General features: G+C 47.8%; 1 protein-coding gene across 1 annotated transcript; it reads right to left on the bottom strand.

The window, feature by feature from the left end:
• Nucleotides 1–8,101: 8,101 nt before the first annotated feature.
• LOC135902490 (uncharacterized) lies at nt 8,102–26,045 on the bottom strand. Its single transcript, XM_065432599.1, has 4 exons — nt 25,907–26,045; nt 18,663–18,764; nt 13,535–13,640; nt 8,102–8,358 (listed from the first exon to the last, which is right to left on the bottom strand). The coding sequence occupies exons 1-4, from the start codon at nt 26,025–26,027 to the stop codon at nt 8,280–8,282; spliced, it is 408 nt and encodes a 135-aa protein (XP_065288671.1). The 5' UTR covers nt 26,028–26,045; the 3' UTR covers nt 8,102–8,279.
• Nucleotides 26,046–26,294: the final 249 nt, after the last annotated feature.

Below are 26,294 nucleotides of genomic sequence, written 5' to 3'. Positions count from 1 at the left end.
AGCCATTGCACTAGCATTGGTCTCCACGAATGCTCAGTACATCATTAGCGATTCTCAAGCGGCCATTAGAAATTATGCAAAAGGTACGATCTCTCCTGAGGCATGGCATATCATCAGAGTCAATGAAGCAAAGTTCTCCAATGCAGAGAAGAACGGCAGGCAATTGATCTGGTTCCCAGCGCATACGACTCCAGACATTCCCGCAGTCAACCTCAACGAGGTAGCACACCGCGAAGCTCGAGGTCTTACTCGCCGAGCTGAGCAAAGAGTGACTTCCATCGGTCAGGAGAACGCGGAGGAGGAAATCTGGAGAGAAAAAGACATATTAACAAGATTTAGTGACATTACCAAATTCTATCAAAATCGGAGGCGAGTATTACCACCGCCTCACACTAAACTGAACAGAGCTGAGTCCGTTACTTGGAGGCGACTACAAACAGAAACTTATACGAGTCCCGTGCAACTAAAAACTTTCTACCCCGATATATACGAGAGCGATATGTGCAAGCTATGCAAGTCTGTTAGAGCCACCCTTCAACACATGTTGTGGGGATGTGAGATATATCAAAATAAAATGGCAGTCTCCCCAGAAAATCTACGGGCGCGGTGGTCGGCCGTGCTGCTCAGCTCAGAACTCCAAGACCAACTTTGGGCCGTCCAGCGAGCCAAGGAAGCCACACGGGAGCAGCAGCTCCCAGTGGCCATCTAGGCGGCCCCAGGCCCGGGCCTCTCAATCGCCGGATTCCAAATAAAGTTATCGCATCGCATCGCAAGTGCGAGGAATGTGCAGGACCATTGTCGTGTTGGATGGATGGATGGATGGATGGATGGATGGATGGATGGATGGATGGATGGATGGATGGATGGATGGATGGATGGACGGACGGACGGACGGACGGACGGACGGACGGACGGACGGACGGACGGACGGACGGACGGACGGACGGATGGATTGGATGGACGGACGGACGGACGGACGGACGGACGGACGGACGGACGGACGGACGGACGGACGGACGGACGGATGTATGGATGGATGGATGGATGGATGGATGGATGGATGGATGGATGGATGGATGGATGGATGGATGGATGGATGGATGGATGGATGGATGGTGTCAAAGTTCAAGCCTGCAGGAAGAGCAAGCTGACGCACTAGCAAGCGAGACAGGGTCGTTATTATCACCGGCCTCAAAGAATTTTGATCAGCTCTTACGTGTGGACAGGGAGCCACTGGCAGCCGAGCAAAAGAATGATGACAGCTTAGCTAAATTACACCACAAAGCTAAAGAAGGCATTGCTAGGCGCAACGTGACGATACATGAGAGAGGAGAATTGTTGTATCGGCACTACAGAGATCGAAAGGGTAGGATTTTAGATCAGTTAGTCGTACCTACTAAATAAAGAGAGGACCTTTTGAGTCTCTGTCATGGAAATGGATGGTCCGGCCACCTAGGCATAAACAAATCAAAAGAAAGATTACTTATGGAATACTACTGGCCTGGCTGTTTCAAAGACGTAGACAACTTTGTAAGATCATGCGACGCCTGCCAGCGCTCGGGTAAACCAGGAGAGACATGGAAAGCTCCACTAAAGGTAGTGCCCTTAATAACAGAACCTTTCAGACGACTTGTGATAGACACGGTAGGGCCTCTACCAAAAACAAAATTGGGCTACGGGTGCTTGTTTACCATGCTGTGTCCGGCTACAAAGTTTTCAGAAGCAATCCCTCTGAAAGAGCTCTGCTCCACCGAAGACGCGCTTTTGACGGTGTTTGCACGAGTTGGGTTTCCAGCCGAAATTCAGGCGGATTAAGGGTCAGTATTCACCAGCGTATTGACTTCCACATTCTTGCAAAGGTGCGGGGTAAAGTTAATACACAGTTCCGTCTGTCACCCTCAGTCAAACAGTGTAAAGAGGTGGCATTCAGTGCTTAAGCGAGTTTTGCGTGCGCTCTGTTACGAGCATAAGGAGGACTGGGAGAACTGCCTGCCGGCAACTTTGTTTGCTCTGCGAACGGTTCCACATGAAGCGACAGGGTTCTCGCCAGCAGAACTAGTGTATGGGAGGACACTCCGTTCTCCACTAAGAATATTAAAATAGATGTGGGAGAAAAGAGTGGAGAGTCCTACAGTGGTTGAATACGTGTTAAATCTGCTGGAACGGCTAAGCGCAACCCAAGAACTAGTCCAAAAGAACATGGGACTAGCTCAAAAGAACGCCAAATTCTATTACGACAAAAATGCGATGCTTCGTACGTTTAACGCCGGAGGCCAGGTAATGATCCTCAAACCTTCAACAAAGAACAAGCTTGAAGTTCACTGGGACGGACCCGTTAAAGCGTTGCACAAACTTTCAGATACTAACTATGCTCCGAAAATGCCCGGTCACAGGAAGGAGGTGAGGATATATCACTGCAATTTGATGAAGGCGTATATAGAGCGGAGCGGAGTCGTTAACTATACCATCAAAGAGCAGGATGGCACTAGTACCAAGTTTAAGGAGTATAGAGCGACCTCCAACTCTGAAATCGGCCTAGAAGAAGTAGTAAAACATTCGGTAAGCTCGCACGCTCTTAGACCCAAGCCGCTGAATGAGCTAAAAGGGGTGTTAGGGGAATATCTCGACAGATTCAGCGATCGGCCGGGTAGAACCGAACTAATAACGCATGAAATAGAGCTGACATCGACCGAACCAGTAAGATAAAAGCCTTACAGGGTGTCTCCAAGACAGAGAGAAATTATGAAGGCAGAGATACAGCGCATGCTAGAGTTGGGAATTATTGAGACCGTTGAGAGTGACTACACGTCACCGCTAACACTGGTAGAAACCCCTAACAAGGACCCTCGTCCGTGTGTTGACTACAGGAAGTTAAATGCCATCACTAGGGATCAGCTGTACCCGATATCCAACATTGAGGAACGAATTGAAAGAGTTAGCGCTGCTGAATACATTTCAACTATAGATCTCGTGCGGGGGTACTGGCAAGTTCCCCTTTCAGAAAGTGCCAGCCGCTATGCCGCATTCATCTCACCTGTAGGCACTTTTCGCCCTCTCGCACTCAGCTTCGGGCTGAAGAACGCGCCGTTTAGCTTCTCTAAGTTAATGGATATTGTCCTAAAAGACTTGCAGGAGTTCGCCTTGCCATATCTTGATGATGTAGCAATTTTTGCGGACAGCTGGGAACAACACGTATCGCACCTCAAACAGGTCTTCTCATGGTTGAGGGAAGCCGGCTTAACGATGAAAGCGGAAAAGTGTAGGTTTGGTTGTTCACAGGTTACTTATCTGGGCCATGTTGTCGGCCAGGGCACGAGACGGCCGGCCGAGCTGGAAATAGCTACGATTGGAGAATTTTCTAAGCCGCGCACGAAAACAGACCTTCGTTCATTTTTGGGACTTGTGGGGTACTATCAACGGTACATTCCGAATTACTCGCAAATGGCAAGTCCATTAACGGCCGGACGCACTCCGAAAGGGAGCACCAAGTAGCGTACACTGGGATACGGACAAAGAGAACGCTTTCCAAAGTTTGGAAACGCTATTGGTTTCTCGTCCTGTGCTTCGCGCGCCACACTTCACAAAGGAATTCATAGTTCAATGCGACGCAAGCGACAGAGGTATGGGCGTGGTACTTAGGTCAGCGACGATAACGAGGAGCATCCTATCCTCAATGCCAGCCGTAAGCTAACTGTAAGAGAGGAAGCCTACAGCGCTTCAGAGAAGGAATGCGCTTGTTTAGTTTGGGCCGCCCAGAAGTTGTCGTATTACTTGTACGGAGCGAAGTTCATCTTCGAGACCGACCACTGTCCTCTGACGTGGCTCAATCAAATGTCACACAAAAATGGCCGCTTGCTCCGATGAAGTCTCACTCTTCAAGAGTACAACTTCTCCGTTAGATATAAGAAGGGAAAGTTGCATAGCAATGCGCATGGTTTGAGCAGGCTAATCTTAAATCTGCGTTTAAGGGTCCCGCCTAAATTTTAGGATTACTATTGTTAATTTTTTAGGCCGAGAGATCCCCTCTCATTTAGCAGCATTCCCTCCATGATTGCTGAATTTAGCACGAAATTGCTTCAAAAATTACCATAGCGAAATGCAGCATTTTTTGTTTCTGCACTTATGTTTTCTTTGAAGCCTAGCGGGTCTAAAGTGAGAGCCAAGGTACGTCATCTCGGCGCAGAGCCGTGTTGTGGGGTTCGTTTTGCAGTTGCCTGTGCTTGTTGGATGTTTCGGGGCGGTGACATCATTACACAAGTGGTTGCCGCGAGCCAAGGCATCACCCCCTGGTCACCAGCCGTTCTCTTCCTACCCAGCGGTTGTCTGCGCTGGACAGTCGAGATTTTCCGGGCAATGGAGGCGCTGTTAAGAACGGCCCAGCTGAGGTGCAAGTTTTGCCAGCCAGTTGCGACGGCGGCGTCAACTTTCTTGGAACGCCACCGTTACGCTCTAGCCTCGTCGCCGTTGTGACTGAATGCGATCGGCGGACGAACTATTGTTGCTGAGCCCGCCACCGCCGCCCTGGTCTGCCGCGAGAGGGGAAGTGCTCACGGGGACGTAGTTCGAGCTTCCTTCCCACGCGCCGTCCAAGACGCAAGAAAATGGGCACCCGGCTGCGCTGCGGGGGTCAGCTCAGGGAATAAAAGGCACCTTTCCTGACACAAGCCCCGAGTTCTACGAAGTCCGTCTGGCGTCGGCTCCGGACCGTGAACCTGTGCGGAAGTGTGTGTGTGTAAGCCGTCCCGCAGAGAGGCGGCTTGTTTACGATCACTGGACGAACGTTTCCGTCACCTTGGGATCGAGGGGGGACCGAGTGTTTATAAACCGCTTGTGCGGCTGCTCAGGGTACTTTCTCAAGCAGTCATGTTAGACTGAAGTACTTTCTCTCGCAGTCATGCTAGACTGATGTAGATACTGTAAATAAACCCATATTCCTCGTTCTCGATGAGAAGCACTCCTTCCCTTCATCAACGTCCTCAGCGTGGATAAGTTGGACGACGGCATGGGCTAGCTACTTTCTAATTCATGCCGGACTCCAATCTTGACAACGGGTTACGAGCGATGGGACTGAGCCCCCAATTCTAACAGGGTGTCTAGGGTGGCAAGTACTCCCAACACGTGACAGACTAGAGAGGTGGGGCCGCTTTATTACATCTGGTCGCTGCTCACGTGTCCGCTTCGCATGACTTTTAGTTGCTGCGCGGGCCTTTTGTCCGTGGCGTCATTGGTGCGAGGTACTAGCCGCGGAACATCGTCGTCGCGCTCTGTTTCCACTTCTAGAAATCCTCTACGCTGAGTTACTGTCGTTTCTGTCAGAGGAGTTGTTCTTCCGCGGGGAAGAGGAGTTCCTTCGACAGTGGTCATGCCGTTTTCTGTCGGTGGCTGATGGACGCGTGAGGTTTCATTTTTGACCAGCCTGGTTATTGTAACAAGGTCAGAAAAAGCACGCACTGAATATTGACACGTGTACTTATCTTTATCGGGCGACCACGTTTCGCCGCTGTAATCTCACAGCGAGGGACGCACCTGCATGTATCCGACGTTTCTGGAAAGTTATCGATGCTTCTACCCGGCTGTCTGTTGTCGCCGAACCTTGTGCTATCTGATTTCATCCCGTGACGCGAATGGTGTAGAACTTTGTGGAAGGCACGCGAGTCCCATCGGTTAATCTGGAACATTCCACGACTGATCTATAAAAGCCGACGCGCTTGACCCGCTGGTCAGATTTTCGACGATCGCCGACCGTGTTCGCCGCCATGTTGTGCTATAAGTGTAGCCTCTTTTGTGGGCACAGGTTCGCCCAATAAAAGTTAGTTTTGTGTTTCACAGTATTGCTACTGTGTTCTTTGACGTCACGACCTCGTGACAATATACATAGTACGTAGGTGCCCGTGATTTATGTGTGCTCTCGTATGCAGGATCACCTTTGTATATACAAATCTCATAGTATCGCTACAAAATTATGTAGTCACATCATCATTGTACATAACCATTGCGTACACCGTATATACTGAACATCATTTTGTATAATGCGACAATTGTTTTATGTGTAACTGTGCGTTTCCGTAGGTCTATGTGGCTATATGTTAGTGAGTGTGGACTCGGATATGTCTTTCAAAACGTGCCGTGTTTACAATGTTTCGTACTTTGTATATGTTGTTGTCCTGGTGGACCTGTGCCGTCAATGCGACTCAGTGTTCGTATCGTCTTTTGCTGAAATAAACGTTTTCTAAAACGGCCAACCCAGCGGCCAGACAGCCACACCAAACAGGGAAAGTAGGCATAGAAAGCTTTGCTTTAAATTTATTCTAATAAACGTATATTATGAGCGACAAATGTTCTAGTTCTTGGTCGTGCCGTTTGCTGTTGCGCCGTTTCTAATGAAAAAAGAAATGTGCCGGCAGGCAGCCACTTATTCAAAATCTGAAAACAGAGCGAGAACTTAATGACATTTGACGTTGACATTTTTACCCAACGGCGGTAAAAACAGTCATTCGGTTAAACGATTCCATCTTGTGAGAGGTTAAATCAAAGGCTGCTTTAACCGCAATTCTAGCGGTGTTCCTACACATTTTTCAGACAAAATTTCCCGAGCATATTCAAACCACATGTTATACGTAAAGTTCTGCATTTGCAGAATAATCTCACACATAAAGGACGAAATAAAATGCTAAATGAATCATTTGTGAAGTTATTGACGTTTCTTATACTCCGAAGAGCTTCCTACAGTTTCGTCCAAACTTATTCTTTCATCTTCGCATCTATGGCTCTCATTTAAGGCTCGGCTTATCGGCGCCGTTCAAGATTATCGCCCCGGACAACCTTAATCAAGACCGCCGTGGCCGCAGGGCTTACTTCAGGAACTTGTGGCTTCAGACATAAGCTGTACCTTCTCCAATGCATGTACCTTCTCCAATGCATGACAAGTATAATTGCAAAGTTAGCGTGAATGTACAACACGATGACCTCCTTGGACTTGTGCGTGTCACTTTTTACGTCGGAAATAGATTCAAGGTCGCAGGGTAACACATTCCACACAATTAATTAAGTAGCTTAATAACATGCTCATGAACCACTAGACAATGTCATTTAAATAGCGGTAATTGTCAGGCTTCTAGCAGGCAGGCGCACGCATGTTATGAGTGAATTTACTCGTTCTCACAATTTTATTTACTGTAGAAATTGTGGAACCTTTATTGGGATTTCTACCCGTGTAAAAAAAGAAGGCGCAGTTTCGCCCGAAAGGCGAAGCATCGATTGCGATAGCAAGTTAGTAGACATCTATACGAAGTTAGGATAGTAGTTTTATCGGCCGTATATACTTGTAAATATTCGTGTCCTACGTAAATTCACAAGCATGGGGCCATGCGCGCACAAGCAAACTTGAACACATCTCACTCCATGGCCGCAGATACTCGCTATCAAAACGCTGGAGTCAGGAAGCGCGGCAGCAGCAGCGGGTGAATTGACCTTTGTGCTAACTCTCGCTTCAAAGCGAACTAAGCGGCGAAAACAGCGCACATGAATCTATCAGCACACGGCGTGCACTATGTCCCATCGCAGATCGTTTTCAAGGTAGGGGCCGCGCCATACGCAGCAGCCGCCGGAGTAGAACGCCTCCCCTCTTCCCCGCGGTGCCTTCCGCGCGACGGAAGGCGGCGCGCTTCCTCCCTGCTTTCCTCCCTTGCTCGCGCAGGATTGAGCCGCCATCATCGGCTCAAAACGGCCGACACAAGATGGCTGTGTCTATAATTTGAATAGTTGAATGTATCTTGGTACGGTCTACATTTTGTTTTCACTGTTTGTATGTATATTTTTGGGTCTTTGTACTTACGACTTTGAAAGGCGTCCGAACGTTTGTCAAGGGAACTAACTTTCGATATAAATTCAAGTTCGTACATAAAAGCATGGCTTCCTCCATTTTCTTTATCATGACATACAACTAGATTCAGCATAAATGCGAAGATTTCTTCATTTTTCAGCGCAATTTACCAATCTGTATGTGTAGTTCCAATATTGCTTTTCTGCGACGTCACAAAAAAGCCACAGCTTGACTGATAACTCCAAAACTTAATTTCTTTTGACTTTTATTCCTCAAAGCTCGTGACCTAAAATGGCAAGCAGCATCGGTGATGTCGTTACTTGTAGGTATGTAGGTATGTGGCAGCGATAGAAAGAGCAATAAGTTATTGTTGTTGGTTAATTTTCTATTTCGTGATTTTTTTTTCATGTAGCGCCATGTACTGGGTGCTAAGACGCTGATGTAAAGGTTGCCAAAATCACCAGCCACTGTAAAACTGAGAGTCAGGACTCTGCTCTGGAGGCCGCCTTTTTTCTTGTTTCTTTCTTTTGGCGAACCTGAAAAATACGGTAAAGCAGTTCTTAAATAACGCCAGCGCAAAGTCAACAGGTACTGGCATTAATGTGTCTTACGTACTCGGAACTTCAATATATTGCTATAAAAACAGGGACAGTCATAGAAACGGCAATTTGCTGTTGTTTCTTGTAGCGTTCCTATTTAAAGGACACAGTAGACGTAAAGCATTGCTGTGGAACTGGCGTCCATCTTGTCTACATTTTTATTCCCACCTCCTTCTTCTCTTCTCCTGTCTCCCGGTTCTCGCGCTTCTTCATCTTCTATTCGAAGGCTCATACCGCTTCACCCTTCCAGGTTTCTTTTGCTAACCCCTCCTGGGGTAATACTTGAAAACGTTTCCAATCGAAGCACATTCAACTGTGCCCCGTTCACCAATGTACCACACAGTCTTCAATATTCCTTTCTGAGTGGCTGTCTTTGTCACAGAGTAAGGACCATAAAATTTGGCACTGGATTCTCTTACTCCTTTCCTAACTAGAATGAGGTCGGTGACTTGAATGTCTGGGATATCTACGCAATGTCTCTTGTCAAAATTTTGTTTCATTCGTTTACGGTACCTCTCCTCCTGCGATTTTTGTTTCCTCTCCTCGACGATCTTGAGATTTTCTAACAGCCCCAATTCACGGTCCGCCTGAAGAATAGGGGTCTCTCCTGAAGACGCGAACTGCGGGCTGCATCCCAAGCCACTGGTGTAGGAGCGATTGTGATGTCTTACAGCTGCTTCTAAAGAGCATTTCCATCCACCAGGGAAACTATCGTACATCCTGATGTATTGCTTCACATCTCGTATAGCACGCTCTGCAAGCCCATTCGCTGCGGGATGGTATGGCGCACAGAATTTGATTGATATATTATGGTCTCGAGCCCATCTTGCAAGCTTTTCACTCTTGAACGCTGGACCGTTGTCACATACAATCGTCCTGGTTGTCCTAAACATTTCCCGTTCGAGAAGGGCGATGACACTATTCGCATCTTCTTTTCCTGCCCGTGCCGCGACCATCCTGGTGCACTCATCTATGGCCAGAAGAAAAGCTTGCGTTTTTCGGACTCCTTCTCGTTTCTTATTCAGCTCGGCAAAATCAAGGTGTATAACTTCAAAAGGCACGTTCGAGTGGCAAGGTATTATCATGGCGTCCGTAGGCTGCTTATATTTCACTTTGTTGACCTGACAAAGGTGGCATGAACGAACGTATTGCTTGACGTCTTCTTTCATGTGAGGCCACGTAAATCTCTTGACTAGCTTGTTGTAGGTGCGCCAAAATCCGTCGTGTCCTCCAGATTCTGGGCTATCGTGGTACAAATAAAGAACCTTTGAAATCAGCGTTGGCGGGACTTGATAGCGACCTTCCATAAACATCAATTGTTCAGTGCCTTCCCACAATTTTACTTCATTGATTTCTTCAGATTGTTCGGCCTGTATCATCAGTCTAGACAATGCATCTGCATCAGTCAAAAGGGGTCCAGGTCTGTGGGAGATGGTGAAATCAAATTGCTGCAAATAGTTCACCCATCTGGCGATACGTCCCTTAGGTTGAGTCATATTCAAGAGATGAGTGAGGGCCTGGTGATCGGTGAACAAAGTAAACTTCGCACCTTCTAGGTACGTACGGAAGTACTGAATTGCTTTAAGGACTGCAAGCGCTTCCTTTTCAGTAGTGGTGTAGTTGACTTCAGGTGGCTTGAGGGTGTAGCTGTAGTAGCCTACTACGTGTCGCTTTTCTCGGCCGGATGCTTCTGGACATTTCTGGTACAAGACTGCACCTGTTCCATAATGTGAGGCGTCGGTATTCAGTTCAAAGGGTAAGGTGAAATCTGGTATGCGTAGAATAGGGTCAGCAGAGATTCTGTGCACCAGATCACGGTAGACTCTCTCACATTCCTCATCCCACTCAAATGGAACTGCTTTCTGCGTTAGGCGCGTGAGGCATCTTGTTTTTATGGCAAAGTCTTTTATGAAAGGTCTGAAATGTCCTGCTAATCCCAAAAACACACGCAATGAGTGGACGTCATATGGTTTTACCAGTTGGGATATCCTCTCAACGGACTCTTGTTTCGTGCTTTTGGTAGTCCCATCAAAGACTCTTCCAAGAAACACAACTTTTCTTTGAAAGAACGCACTTTTCTTAAAATTAACCTTGAGGTGTGCCAAGCTCAAGGCATTTAATACCTGGGACAGGTGTTCCTGATGCTCTGCCTCTGTTTTGGAGAAGACGATAATATCATCGATGTACACGTTACAAAAGACACCTAGGAAAGGCTTCAGGACTTCGTTCATTATCTTCTGGAACCATGCTGGTGAGTTTTTCCAGCCGAAAGGAAGCCGGTTATACTCGTACAGGTCGAAGGGCGTGATAAAAGCAGTGTACATTTTTGTTTCTTCCAGAAACCTTTGCACAAGTCAATACGTGAAAAACATCGGCAACCACCTGTCTCATCTATAATCGTGTCTATCTTCGGCATGGGAAATGGTATAAGCTCTGTCTGGCGGTTGAGAACCCTGTAATCTGTGCACAGTCTGAAAGTTCCATCTTCTTTCGGCGCAATAGTTATGGGAGAGGCGAAGGGTGACACCGAAGGCCGGATTATATTCGCGTCTAGCATCTCCTGCAATTCCTTCTTCAACCAAATCTTGCGCTCTCTTGACATGTTATAAGGCGATTTTCGGATGACAGTCTTGTCGGTTAGTTCGAAAGGCACCTTGTGTGACGTCATCGCTGGTGGGTAGCTTCCTATGCATACCAGTTCAGGATAGGTCGTTGCAATATCCCTCGCGCACTTGACAACTCGCAGGTTATCTTTTCTATCAGGCTGTGTCTCTTGCCTTGATAGTCCTTCCACTAAAACAGCATCGTCCCAGTAAACGTTGATTTTTAGTTTCTTTATATCTGGTCTGGATAGCAGAAAGTCATACGTCACCCCCTCAATCACCAGTACTTCACTCTCTATTTGATGACCTTGGAACTCGATGTTTACTGAGGCCCATTGATTATGCATTGTCACTTTTCCGTCGTAGCCTTGCACCCGTAGTACTTTTCCACTATGCAGGTGACTTGCATCTACCAGCTTGGCATTAATTATAGACACAGAGGCACCGCTGTCAACCAAAGCCATCATATGTCTGTTTCCCACTTTGACAGGGATGAGAAGTAGGCTAGAGCAAGTTAAATAAACAGTCTCAGTTGTGGTAATCGGGTCGGACTGATCACCCTTGTTTATCAGTTTTGTTGTCGTCGGAGCCTCTTCAGCGTCCGAAAGGAGGGGAACGGGGTCGCTGTCGACGTTATGCACCCGACCTCTGGGAGCGCGCCAACCCAAGTTCTCTGTGCCGCCTGCAAGGCGGCGCGGTTCTCGCTGATTACGGCTTGACCAATCCGCGCCGGACCGTGTGAAGCGACCGCTTGAGCTAGCGTTTATATTTTCTTCTGAAGTAAATGATATGTCGTGAAGGCACTCCAGGAGCCCGTCCATAGTTTTAGGTGACCGTATTTGCACTTGCTTCAGGACTTGCGCGTGCAGTCCGTGCATTATTAGTGCTACTACGGCAGATGGAGGAAGCAGAGGCTCGGCCAGCTTTAAAAGGCGGCATTTGTCAAAGAAATACTCGACGAGGGAGCCTTGCTTGAATTTGAAATTAAGCGCGGCGTCCCACCTTTGCACTGGGTTGCTTCGGAATGTCGTCAAGAATTTTTCTTTCCACTGATTCCAAGAGTTGCCAGCCTCTTCAATAACGTGCAAATCATACCACTTCCGTGCAACACCGCTTAAGTAACTACGCATGTTAGTAATCTTGTCCTCATTAGAGTGCCAGTTGTTCTTCCCAGCAGCATAGTCATAGAATTCAAGCCAACCTTCTGGACTTGATGACATGCCGTCGAATGCATCGGGTTCTACAAATTTAGTCACTGGCTTCTCAGCGTTTAAAGAGCTTATAAGCGATGTCACCAGCTGGTTTTGTTGCGAAATCTGTTCTTGTTGTAGCCGAAGTGCTTTCAAAACGAGGCTCACCTCTTCCGTCGACGACTGTGATCCAGAGTCCTGTCGACGCATCGGTTGAAGAACTAATTCGTCGAAGATCACCAGAGGCAAGTTCACGTTCACAGCACCCTTCCGACGTAGTTCATCAGGGTCCATGGAAGCCTTCTCTAAAACCAGGTTCATGAGTTCTGCCGAGTTGAGTTCGCGAGGTAGTTCCACCGCTGGTTCATCTTCAGCTTGGTATCTCGAAAAGATGATCTTGTCCGCGGAGGTCTCCTCAAGGAAAAATCTCACCCACATGTTGGAGTTCGCTCTCGACTGCGCCAAAATAATGTAGCGTTCCTATTTAAAGGACACAGTAGACGTAAAGCATTGCTGTGGAACTGGCGTCCATCTTGTCTACATTTTTATTCCCACCTCCTTCTTCTCTTCTCCTGTCTCCCGGTTCTCGCGCTTCTTCATCTTCTATTCGAAGGCTCATACCGCTTCATTTCTATGTGTCTATCCCTGTCTTTCTAGCGCTATTAAGGTTCCCACTATGACAGGACAACGAGCCCGAGTCAATGCCTTGATATCTTACATAGCATATAAAGCAACTGAATCATTTGAAAGGCATCACGATTTCACGTGACGAGTATGGCGCCACCTTGCACTGAACTGAAAGTCATCTCGTGGGCGTATTATCGCAGAAGTAAGCGGAGTTATTGAAACCGCAGTGAATTGTGCTTTCCGCTACTTCATATAAAGTTATTTCGTGTCGTGGCACCGTTACAGCTCATTTCTTAATCCTTTGGACATACGAATGTGTAGAACTCCCTTTGCAATAAGTATGCACTGATCTTCCAGCAAGCGATGAAAAGTACCGTCATCGTATATCGCGCCAACACAAGACACAATATGGGTTTAAAATGAATTAAATTCTAATTTGTTTTTAACTACCTGGTCTTTTTAGCATGCACGTTAATTTATTTACACGAACGTTTTCGCATTTAACCCCCGTCGAAATGCGGCCGCCGTTGCCGGGATCCAAGAGGCGACCTCGAGCTCAGCAGCGCGCCACCACTGCCACTAGGCCACCAGGTCCGGTCACACAATATAGATGATGCATCCGTATACGTATGCTTGCAAATTGCATATAGGTAACCAGAACGCAGCGTAGCATTAAGAGTGCTGCGCACTCACAGCTTGCAAGTGGTGCTCCTGCAAGGGCGAGCTGCGTCCTCGCGGCGCTCGTCCTCGGTTCCACCAGTTTCGTCTACGAGGGCTGCTTCTGGAGTGTCCTTCGCTCCTGGAAGATGGAAGGCAAGGAGCTATTACCGTTCATAAATTCACAGGGGCTGATAAGACTGCTCCTTAAGCATCGTAAGACGAATTTCAGCACGTTAGCACTAGAATGCGGACGTCTTGGTCGGTGCGACAAGCAGAAAATAGCCACTCATCAGTCCCACTGTTAAAATAATCACCGTCGATCACGATACTCCCTTATGGGAAATTTCAGCGCAGCTGTAAGCATGTTTTCATTTCGCATTATATACGCTGGCGCGGACAGTTTGTCACTTGCGGCACGTTGCAAAAGGGCCGAATTATGGCGCGACTGCCTCGCTAATCGGCGTATCGCGAGAAACAATGGGTGGGTGATGCATGGGCTCGATTCACAGCAGCCGCTGCCGACAGACCTCCGCTCATGCAGCGCTTTGTTTCCATACAAACGACACGCGTTACTCTGGCGCCATGTCGTAGCCATCGCCACCGCAAATCCCGCTTTGCGCGGCACTAGTTGGCTGTTTATGATTGTTCTAGAGCGCAACTCTTAGGTGCCCGTTCCTGCGGCGAGCGTCGGCGTCGTCCCTCGGCGTCCTCGCAACCGAGCGAACGAGCACAGCGAAGGATGAAAGAACGAACGCGGAGCGCGGATAAAAGACGGCGATAGCAACGCGAGAATTCTCTTCGCACGCTTTCGCTATACCCTCCTTCTCAGCATTCCGCCTCCTAGCTCCGTTGTACTCTTCTCCTCTGCTTTCCTTCTCGCTCTCGCGTTGCTATCGCCGTCTTTTATCCGCGCTCCGCGTTCGTTCTTTCATCCTTCGCTGTGCTCGTTCGCTCGGTTGCGAGGACGCCGAGGGACGACGCCGACGCTCGCCGCAGGAACGGGCACCTAAGAGTTGCGCTCTAGAACAATCATAAACAGCCAACTTTCCCGAACGTGGCTGATGGGTGATGCTGCTGTCTTTGCGAATACTTTATATTCTTTCAGTTGACTTTAAGTGCCCCGATGGTGGAATCATGGTGGATCATGATGACCAGAAAGTCGAAAGCTTCTATGAAGACGTGGAATCGGCGATGGGTAAACTCCAAACAAAATACACAATACTGACGGGCGACTTCAATGCCAGGGTAAGCAAGAAGCAGGCTGGAGACAAGTCAATGGCGGAATATGAAATACGCTCTAGGAATAGCAGGGGAGAGTTATTAGTAGAGTTTACAGAACAGAATAATATGCGGATAATGAGTACCTCCTTCCGCAAGCGGGATAGACGAAAGTGGATGTGGAGGAGCCCGAATGGTGAGACTAGAAAGGAAATAGACTTAATACTCTGCGTAACCTCTGCGCATCATACAAGATGTGGACGTGCTCGGCAAGGTAAGCTGCAGTGACCATAGGAGGGTAAGAACTCGAATTATCCTAGACTTGAGGAGGGAACAGAAGAAACTGGCACATAAGAAGCCGATCAATGAGTTAGCGGCAAGAGGGAACATAGAGGAATTCCGGATCAAGCTACAGAACAGGTATTCGACTTTAACTCCGGAAGAGGACCGCAATGCTGAAGGAATGAACGACAATTTTATTAGCATCATTAGGGAATGTGCAATAGAAGTCGGCGGTAACTCCGTTAGACAGGATAACCGTAAGCTATCGCAGGAGACGAAAGATCTGATCAAGAAACGCCAATGTATGAAAGCCTCTAACCCTACAACTAGAATAGAACTGGCAGAACTTTCCAAGTTAATCAACGAACGTAAGACAGCTGACATTAGGAAGTATAATATGGATAGAATTGAACATGCTCTCAGGAACGGAGGAAGCCTAAAAACAGTGAAGAAGAAACTAGGAATAGGCAAGAATCAGATGCATGCGTTAAGAGACAAAGCCAGCAATAACATTATTAATATGGATGAGATAGTTTAAGTGGCTGAGGAGTTCTATAGAAATTTGTACAGTAATAGTGGCACCCACGACGATAATTGAAGACAGAATAGTCTAGAGGAATTGGAAATCGCACAAGTAACGCCGGAAGAAGTAAAGAACGCCTTGGGAGCTATGCAAAGAGGTAAGGCAGCTGCGGAGGATAAGGTAACAGCAAATTTGTTGAAAGATGGTGGGCAGATTGTTCTAGATAAACTGGCCACCCTGTATACGCAATGCCTCATGACCTCGAGCGTACCGGAATCTTGGAAGAACGCTAACATAATCCTAATCCATAAGAAAGGGGACACCAAAGACTTGAAAAATTATAGACCGATCAGCTTACTATCCATTGCCTACAAAGTATTTATCAAGGTAATCGCAAATAGAATCAGGCAGACGTTAGACTTCTGTCAACTTCAGGACCAGGCAGGATTCCGTAAAGGCTGCTCAACAATATACCATATTCACACTATAAATCAGGTGATAGAGAAGTGTGCGGAATATAACCAACCCTTATATATAGCTTTAATTGATTACGAGAAAGCGTTTGACTCAGTCGAAACCGCAGCAGTCATGGAGGCATTACGGAATCAGGGTGTAGACGAGCCGTATGTAAAAATACTTAAATATATCTATAGCGGCTCCACAGCCACTGTAGTCCTCCATAAAGAAAGCAACAAAATCCCGATAAAGAAAGGCGTCAGACAGGGAGGTACGATCTCTCCAATGCTATTCACAGCGTGTTTACAGGAGGTATTCAGATACCTGGATTGGGAAGAATTGGGGATAAGAGTTAACGGAGAAAAGCTTAGTAACTTGCGATTCACTGATGATATTGCCTTGCTTAGTAACTTAGGGGACCAATTGCAATGCGTGCTCACGGACCTGGAGAGGCAAAGCAGATGAGTGGGTCTAAAAATTAATCTGCAGAAAACTAAAGTGATGTTTAACCGTCTCGGAGGAGAACAGCAGTTTACGATAGGTAACGAGGCACTGGAAGTGGTAAGGGAATATATCTACTTAGGACAGGTAGTGACCGCGGATCCGGATCATGAGTCTGAAATAAACAGAAGAATAAGAATGGGCTGGGGTGCGTTTGGCAGGCATTCTCAGATCATGAACAGCAGGTTGCCTTTATCCCTCAAAAGAGAAGGGTATAACAGCTGTGTCTTACCATACTCACGTACGGGGCAGAAACCTGGAGGCTTACGCAAAGGGTTCTACTTAAATTGAGGACGACGCAACGAGCTATGGAAAGAAGAATGATGGGTGTAACGTTAAGGGATAAGAAAAAATTGGAGGCTTATCAAGGTTAAGCCCAGTGGATGCGAAGCATCCACTGGGCTTAACCTTAGCGTATCCTTAGCGTTTGGAGGCGTCTTGACCGCATACACGCCCGGCGCAAAGACGCTGGCGCGGTTGTGGGCACAGTGACTGACGCGACGGCGGGCGCGCGCCGCTTCATCCCTGGCGTGACGTCACATATCACGTGATGCAGCGATGGTGGCGCCGCCGCCGCGTCGCGCGCGACGGCGCGAACCGAAGCGTGGAGGCCTCCGCCGGGCGACGTCCGACGGCGCGGTATGAGGCCCCATCTGCAGCCGGTGTGACGTCATCACGTGACGTCACATCATGTGATCTCACTTCAGGGTCAATGGTGGCCACCGCCGGGAGGCGACCGACGGCGCGATATGAGGCCCCATCTGCAGCCGGTGTGACGTCATCACGTGACGTCATGGCACGTGACCTACTTGAAGGTTACTTGAAGGTCAATGGTGGCCACCGCCGGGAGGCGACCGATGGCGCGATATGAGGCCCCATCTGCAGCCTGTGTGACGTCATCACGTGACGTCATGTCACGTGACCCCACTTCAGGGTCAATTGTGGCCACCGCCGGGCGTCGCGCGAAGGCCCGAAACCCACGTTAATATGCTTCGCATAAAAGAGCAGATTGGTTGAAGGAACAAACGCGAGTTAATGACATCTTAGTGGACATCAAGAAAAAGAAATGGGCATGGGCAGGACATGTAATGAGGAGGGAAGATAACCGATGGTCATTGAGGGTTACGGACTGGATTTCAAGGGAAGGGAAGCGTAGCAGGGGGCGGCAGAAAGTTAGGTGGGCGGAAGAGATTAAGTAGTTTTCAGGGATAACATGGCCACAATTAGTAGATGACCGGGGTAGTTGCAGAAGTGGGAGAGGCCTTTGCCCTGCAGTGTGCGCAACCAGAATGATGATGATGGTGGTGGTGGCGGTGGTGGTGGTATCGAACCTCTGTCCCTCAACATAGCAGTCCGATCGATGACCTAACCATTTGGCCACAGTCACACTTCTTTCTTTTTTCTTTATTGCACGAAAATATCAGTAATGTCGACAGAACACTATTTACGTTACATTTAGACGCACGCACGAAAAACAAGCGCACACGTGGTACACAAGTTCAAGAACGGGGCAAACAAACACAAGCGTCCTGATGGGAAATGCACTAAGGAACGGGATCGAATATTTCAAGCACACTACGCACTTGAGCAGCCTTCTCTCGAAAGATGGACCTTGCCGAGCCAGATGGCTCGGCGTGCCTGCCGATCATCTGGTTCGTCTATAAGGATTAAAATCCTAGTAGCTTGAACAAATCATGCTGTACATTACACGTATACCGCTGTCGTTCCAACGCCAACTAGCTCTTTGAGATGATCACCGCATGTATCACATTGCGCAACAGCACGGGTGCGCGAAAGCACATGCGCGCACGCCAGTGTCCTCTTCGCAAACACGCAGGGATGAAGTGGGCAAACTCAATGGTATTTCATTAAACGCAAGTTTTCCCAAAATCGAAGTTTTCGCCCTTTTTCTTTCTTTTTTTGCGCAGGAAGGGGCATTTAAATCACGCTTCGCTCATTATCGGACCCGGCTGCAAACCCATGCGTAAACCACATCATCGCAGCATGCAATACGCGAGAATATTCTGGCAGAACCTTTCTGGCATACAAGCATGACACAGCGTAAAAAAGGAGGTGATTAACCCACTGACGTGGTACTGCTCGCAATTGTTACAATAATTACAGGAGACGAAGAATACCTCACATTGGTGAGTGTAATTCAGACACAGAGTTGCCACTCACCGTTATCGCACCAGGGGGAGCTCAGCTCGAGCAGCACGCAGACAACGCGGTCCAGGTTCCCGTTCTTCACTTCCACGTCCCTCCTTAGGCGGCGAAAGGAAGCTGCGGAGAAGGGCGTTTATAGGACATAAACGTTAATATAAAACGCACAATGAGAGCTAACGAAAACTATTAAATCGTGGGGATATAACGCGCCAAAACTGCACAGTCGGTTATGAGGGATGCCGTGGTGGAAAGCTCAATAATAATTTTGACTGCGCTTCTCTAACCTGCGTCTAAATGTAAGAACACGGTCGTTCATGCACTTCGCTCGGGTTGAAATTCCGCCGCTGTCGCGGTCGGGAGTTAAACCGGTGACCTCATGGTCAGCAGCAGAATGACATACTTAACCAGTATACGCCAGATTCAATAAAAATATTCACCGACGATTGCGATACTCTATAATGCGAAATTTGAGCGCAGCTCTATATATGTTTTCATTCCGCGATACATTTACTGGCGCGGACAATCTGTCTCGTGCGGCACGTTGCAATGGGAGCGAAATGTGGCGCGGCTGCCTCGCTAATCGGAAGATCGGGTGAAACAGCGCGTGTGTGACGCGTGGGCGCGAATCACAGCAGCCGCCTTAGGCAGGCCTCCCCTCACGCATCGCTGTTGCCACGTATGGTATTAGAGAGTTTTAGCTTGAGCGTTTTTACGGCCAGCGGGGCGGAGCGGGCGAGCGGATACACCAGCGGAGAGGCGCGCGAGAAAATATTAATAGTTTTAGCCGGGCGGAATCGCCCGTCTTCTCGAGCGGAGTAGAGTCACTTGCTCTGCTGCTCCACCTATTGGTCACAATTCGAGTTAGAGTGAAAAGAATATCAATTAAACCTGCTAATAATGCGCTGAAACTGTTTAATAAAAGTAGGTTATGTGTTTTTAGTTAGTTATTTGGTTAAACTTCTAAACGGGCCTGAGCAGCGGTCGCCGTCGACAACGCAGCAGCGCCGGCGCTTGTGTTGACGGCTGCCATCTTGAATACCCATACACGCCCGCGCGCTTTTACGCACGCTCGCGCGCTGCCTATCGCTCCGCTGGAGAGGGCTTCCCAGCGGGCGTAAGCTGCGCTCCGTAAAAACGCTGGCCGGCCCAGCGACGTGCGCATGCGCAGTGGCGTCTGCGCTCGTCCGCTCCGCTCCGCTGGCCGTAAAAACGCTCAAGCTAAAACTCTCTATTATTAGAGAGTTTTAGCCCAGCGGGTTTACGGCCAGCGGAGCGGAGCGGGCGAGCGGAGACACGACTGCGCATGCGCACCACGCTGAGGCGGCCAGCGGTTTTACGGAGCAGCGTTTACGCCCGCTGGAAAGCACTCCCCAGCGGAGGGTATTGGCGGCGAGGAGTTACGGAGTCGCCATCTATCGGAAGCGCCTCGCTGGCGTAGTATGAGGGATCACGTGGCGCGCTCCTCATAGGTTTTGCTGTCAGCGCTTACTGAAAACACCACGCGCGAGCTCTCCCGGACATTTCTGTAAGTACTTTCGAAACGAGAGAAGTTTCTTAGTGTCTAAATAATAATCTTGGGCAAACTGAAAGCACACAATCGTTTACAGACGCTATATCTTTACCGAAAACGTACAGTGAACGCCACTGTGCGCGGTCGCCGTGATGGAGTCTCCCGAACCGGCTTCTTGCGTGAAAGGTAGGTAAACGCTGAGAGCAAACTATGTGAAATATGTTCTTATAGTGTTTGTATAACTAAATGGAGTGTACTAGAACGAAGCCTCAATGCAGCGATCGCGCAGATTCGCAGCGACCGACTGCGCGTCTGCATGCTTGTCCGCGCACTGTTTCGCTTTCTCCGCGCGCGCGTTTTCGCACCGTGCTATGAGCTTCAGGCCGCAGAATATGAGCATTTAACAGTATACAAGCAACCATTGTTGCGTGGGCGCTATCAGCGCTGTTCAAAAATAATGTCTTGTAGGGACTTCGATGCCTACGGGGACTCTGATGTGCCATCGCGACGATTCAAACTTTTTTTTTCTTCTAAATTCTTTGACCTTTCAATATTATTTCTCGAGTTGCGTCGCACTGTATGTTTATCGGTGTTCTCAGCGTGCAATTTCCCGCTGCTCCTCTTTGTAATCCAGTGCATTAATTCATAACACAAACATGACCATATGCCATGCTTCTTTAAAATGTGCTTCTTACCGCTCCCTTTCCATTCCACTGAACTTGCCAGTATCTATAGCATCGACAAGTTCATAGACCAAACCGTCATGACATTAGTCGGGCAGCTGACTCGGGCGAGCGTCTCAGTGCGCGTTTTCAGAACATCGCAGACCGGGCGCCGTAGCAGAAATCTTCCTCGCGTCTGTGCTTGCTGCATACCCGAGTTGTAGCCGATGACTGTTTGCCGGTTTTATGTTTCGCGAGCCAAGGTTCACGCAGCTTCTTGTCCTGCGGCTACGTGTGAATAAGGCTGACACCGGCCTCCGTTACGAGCGTCCGGCCCTGCGGCACCGAGTAGTAGCCTGCCATGTTGCGCGCCTTCAAGGGCAGCCACTACCTATTGTAGTGCTTTCAAGCGTTGTAAAGGAGACACTCGAAGCGGGAAAATTTCGCCACTAAATGAGGACCGCAGTGTACGAGGGAATTTATACTCGTTTTCAGCTCGCTTCGGCGCGCCCGAAGCAGCCGACGCGGCCGCTATGTCCACGTGATCCCTCCTAGCACGTCACGCCGACGGTGGCGCCAGCTTTTCCAGTGGTGGAGCTCGAGGCCAATACGCAGCGCGCGAGCGTGCGTAAGGGCGCGCGGGCGTGTATGGGAAATGCAAGACGGCAGCCGCGAACATGAACGCCGGCAGTTCTGCATCGAAGACGGCGACTGCCGCGCTTACCCGTACATTAGTACTCAGTACATTATTAACAAATAATGCACTGAGAACATGTAATATATCTTTATTCAACATTTCTTGCATAATAAAAGCAAGCGTAATTCAATTTCATTTCTCAGTAACTCCTATTCGAACCAAGGTGGGGCAGCAGAGCGCCCCGCTCTTTACCCCACTCGAGCGGGTGATCCGCTGGGCTAAAATTCTTTTTTCGCGACCCGCTCCGCTGGCGCAACGCTGGAGACCGCTCCGCTCCGCTGGCCGTAAACCCGCTTGGCTAAAACTCTCTATTGGTGGACCCGCTCGCCGCGTATCATCGGTGAACAGACGACGGCGCTGTGGCGCCATCTTGTAGGGGTCGTCGCCGCAGCGCCCGTCTTGCGCGGCACTACGCTTTCCTTCTCAGGCTTTCGCCATGCCCTCCTCCTCCACTTTCCTCCTCGCGCTGTCTTCGCTGTCGCCGTCTTTCATCCCCCGCTGCGCTCCGCGTCCGCTAATCACCCATATTTACAAAACAGGAAGCAAATTGTAGATATAGAAGGCTTTTACTCGGACCCATTAGCAGTTTCTTGTGACGCGCCACAAGGCAGTACTTTGAGGCTTTTTCTTTTTAATCTCTACATAAATGATATCATCAGTATAGCTCTAGCAATAAAATTCGTCATTTACGTGGATGATACAAGTATATTTTTGTCAGCGAGAGAAACCGACCAAGTTATTCGCCTTGCGAATGAAATTCTAGCTATGCTAGAAAAATGGACAGAGGAAAACTACCTAACATAAGTACACAAAAAACAAAGACAGTGTTATTCTATGCTAGAAATAAAAACATAACAATAAATGAAAATGTCCTGCTGAAATCAACCCCTGTTGAAATCGTCCCGTGTATTAAAACATTAGCTGTTGTCCTTCACGAGGTCGTGTCTTGGAATGCCCATATAAACTACTTAACAAAAACACTATCGCAAGTAGCTGGACTCATATATCGAAATCCAAATTTACTGCCATGTAATGTAATGACGTTACTCTATAATCCGTTATTTTGTTGGAGACTTAATTATTGCTATTTAGTTTGGGCCTCTACGACACCAACAATCTGCATAAAGTTTATGTTGTACAAAAAAGGTTTCTCCGTGTTCTGGCAAATGTCCCCATGGACTATCCCTCTGAACCTCTATTTCTCACGTATAATGTATTACCTATTGCAAAGACTTATGATTATCGTCTGTGGAAACGAGATAAGCAAGAGATAAAGAATAATACTTGTTTCTTTCACCAGTTAGTAAACAAAAAAAGCACTCTACCACATGTAACACACGAACTTTTGAGAGATATGAAGTTGACACATTGTTACGAACAGCCTGCAGGGGTGCCGACCTACCAAATTTTCCCAGCCAGCCGCAGCTGCGGGGGTGGCGAGCTTCCCAGAAGCGACCTTGGAACCCTTTCCCACCTGCTGCGGCGACTCGCTTTGTAGGGACGTCGATGTGCCGCGTCAAGACCCCCTCGGCGCCGCTGTAGTGTCACGGCCGCTCGATCCAAAAGCACAAGACACGGCCGCTCGATCCAAAAAGCACAACCTTGCTTTGCATCGAGCGGCCGTGGCAGTGTGCATTCCTCTTTCAGTCATCTTAGACTGATGAACTTTGACGTCCTCATGTACATACTGTAAATAAATCCTATATCCCTCGTTCTCGATGAGAACAAGTCTCTACCTTCAACAACGTCCTCAGCGCGGATACGTTGGACGACGGCATGGGCCAGCTACCACCTATGTTATGCCCGACCCCAACCATTACAACATGTAGGACAACATATGGTTTACAAATGTTGAAAAACCGGCTACCGAGGCTGTTAAATTAATAGCACAAGAAAAACATTGAACCTGAGAACATTACTTTCAAGAAATGTCGTGACTACTTTAGCAAATAGAAAAAAAAAACACGAAATCACTTCGCTATTCTTCCATTTGCTTTCTTTCATTACAATGCTTTTTGTACATATTTCCGGCGGTAATCTATTGTCGGAGTTACGCTCTATGTTTAAAGTCAAGCCTTTGAGTGGATTTGTCTTTGTTAATGTAGTAAGTTCTGTTTGTTTAATTGACTGTGAATTTGAACTTTGTTAGATGTATGGTGCCCTGAAATTTGAATGTATGCGGTTCGCACTTCTGGACATTGAAACACGATGCCATAAAAGTTGAACGTATTCTTTTTTTCTTTTGTATGCACATCTTTCAATGCTTGTGGATTTCCATATTAAATTTTGCACGATTTTCTTATCGCTACGTGACCTGCGGGCCTGCTACGGGCCTGCGGGCCTGCGGCCTTGTCAAGCTGCCATTATGACAGCTTTTTCTGCAGGCATCCATCACCATGTGAACGCGTGATCCCAATAAAGTTTATTATTATTATTATTATTATTATTATTATTATTATTATTATTATTATTATTATTATTATTATTATTATTATTATTATTATTATTATTATTATTAACATCCTTCGCGGTGCTCGTTCGGTTACGAAGACGCTCAACGCAGGAACGGGCGCCTAAGAGCTGCCCTCCTAAGTCTATCAAGGCAGGTTGTCTGGGCGGATTGAACGTGACCTAAGAAACGGCCACAGTAGACGCGTGGCCGTAATCGTAGCTGCAAGACGTGGTTGGTGGGCGAGAGGAAAATTCTGGGTCAGCCTCACGGAACCATAGAATAATGACAGGCAAGAAAATGCACAGAAATAACAGTTGTCAAGTCACTTGGACACTTGGAACACTTGGACGCTTAACAAATGCGCCATCAACGAGCAACTGCGGGGATGAAGTTCTCGCATTTTAGCACATGCTTTCAAACAGCAATGTGTTAGATATTCAAGAATTACGCCACGATGACCTCAGGTGCCGCTGCACAAGCAACTTCTGATAGATCAGAAAGGAATCAGAAACTTTTGCGAGAGTCGTGAGCAAAAGCTCATTTGCGAGAGTTTTATTGCAAGGCACCTGTGAAGCACAAATTTATTCGTATCTTTTCTCACGTTTCTATCTTTCATTCTTTTCTTTTTTTTTTTAGAAAGCAACCTTTGATGTCTAAGGTAGCTGCTGCCTGTTAAAGCTCCCTGGATAAATGTACTAGATAAGTTTCTTTTTTATTTTTCCAACTTAGGGCCTGAAAAAGAAAGCAATTCTTTTAATTGTCCGTTATGTTTTCGCGCAAAATATGTTCATCACGCAAGCTGATAGATAAGCCATTCCGGTGTTCTATAGCCCTTGCTGACCACGACACGAATCTCCTATCGCTCGACGGCGTGTTCAAGGAGTTGCAACAGGTCTCTATCGCGATGCGTAGTAGCTCCACGATAAAATTATCTGCCTACGGCTGAAACACGTCCTTCCACACGCCCCTAGACATCCCTTCCCACCACAAAGTTACCACATAGGCAGTTATAAGTAAGCTTTCTGTCTCTCTTACAATATTGCTTTTCAGTTTAGGGGGCTATAGCATATTACGTTTCAGATATCCAGAACATTTATCTGGAAAATCGGTTCTTGATATAGTGTAGAACTAAGGCTGGTAAAGGCTGGTACGCGTGTTCTTACGACGCCGTGCACCTTAGTGGGCTGTTTCACGTCATTCTAATTTATGGCGCACAGCGGAGGTGTTTTTTTTTTTTTTTCCTGTGTTAGTTGTCCTGAGCTCCGGAAAACAACAGACATGTTCTCTGAACTGCAGTACACTAATATATTTACGCACCTTTAGCGGTCACATGAAGTTGCAGGAAGTTTTAAAGATAATCCGTCATTGATTTGATTAGAGTCGCACAAGATACAAAATCTCGCTAATCGATTTTCCTTTGCCTTAATTGCATCGGCACGAATATTAATGTTGAACTACGGAGCTCGGAAAGTCGCTTCACAGAGGCTTTACAGGATAGACAGCTCTTATGTCGCATGGCGCCTTCTCCTTAGGCGCGCACAAAAATTGCATAATTAACGCGATATACGTGTGAACAGGAATGTGCTGGCCAGGCTACACTGATGCATATATACCCGAAAGAGCAAGCATATTAGGCCTTATGCCGAGGACCCGCACATATTTACCGGCAATTTTAGGCACGTATGGCTATGAGCAATTTAGTTAAACGTAGTATAAGCTTCCATCCCAAGAGGTGGAAAAGTTTAATGTATTTTTGTGTTCTTATGGGCTTGCCTACGCCGTAATCGCGATTTTTCGTTATCAGATTATGAAAAATATTGAAGTCTACAGGCACTTCTAAAACTATTGTAATTTCTTCGTTTGACAACGAATTCGTATAATCCGGTTTGGAAAACGGTCTTCGGCAGCAGTTCCGCATGACATGTCTGGAAATGTTACCTGTGCGAGCCAAGTTCATGTCACGCCGCCCCATCCAAGGTATGGCTTGTCCCGGCGACGCAAGAGCTCCCACCACCACGTTCAAACCGATCAGCAGAAGAAGTGCCATCGCCGTCGCCATCGCGATCGAGTGTGTGGGTCTGGCCGCGTTAGCGCCCTTTGTAGAGCTTCCAAGCCCGCATGCAATTTCCGGGTCCTGCCGGCCAATGGCTAAGCGCCGCTCGTGCGTCACAGCGCTGCCGTTGTCCAATGACAGCCCGCGGTGAAAGTGGGCAAGAAAGGCGGCGTTGTGTGGTCGCCAGCAGGACGTGCGATTTCCGATCAACGGATGGGCAGACATTCTAGCAATACAAAACAAGGGACAATAATACGTCCGTCAGAGGGCAGC

This window comes from Dermacentor albipictus, chromosome 4, assembly GCF_038994185.2.
Source record: "Dermacentor albipictus isolate Rhodes 1998 colony chromosome 4, USDA_Dalb.pri_finalv2, whole genome shotgun sequence".
Lineage (NCBI taxonomy): Eukaryota > Metazoa > Arthropoda > Arachnida > Ixodida > Ixodidae > Dermacentor > Dermacentor albipictus.
This window is presented reverse-complemented; position numbering and strand designations above follow the sequence as displayed.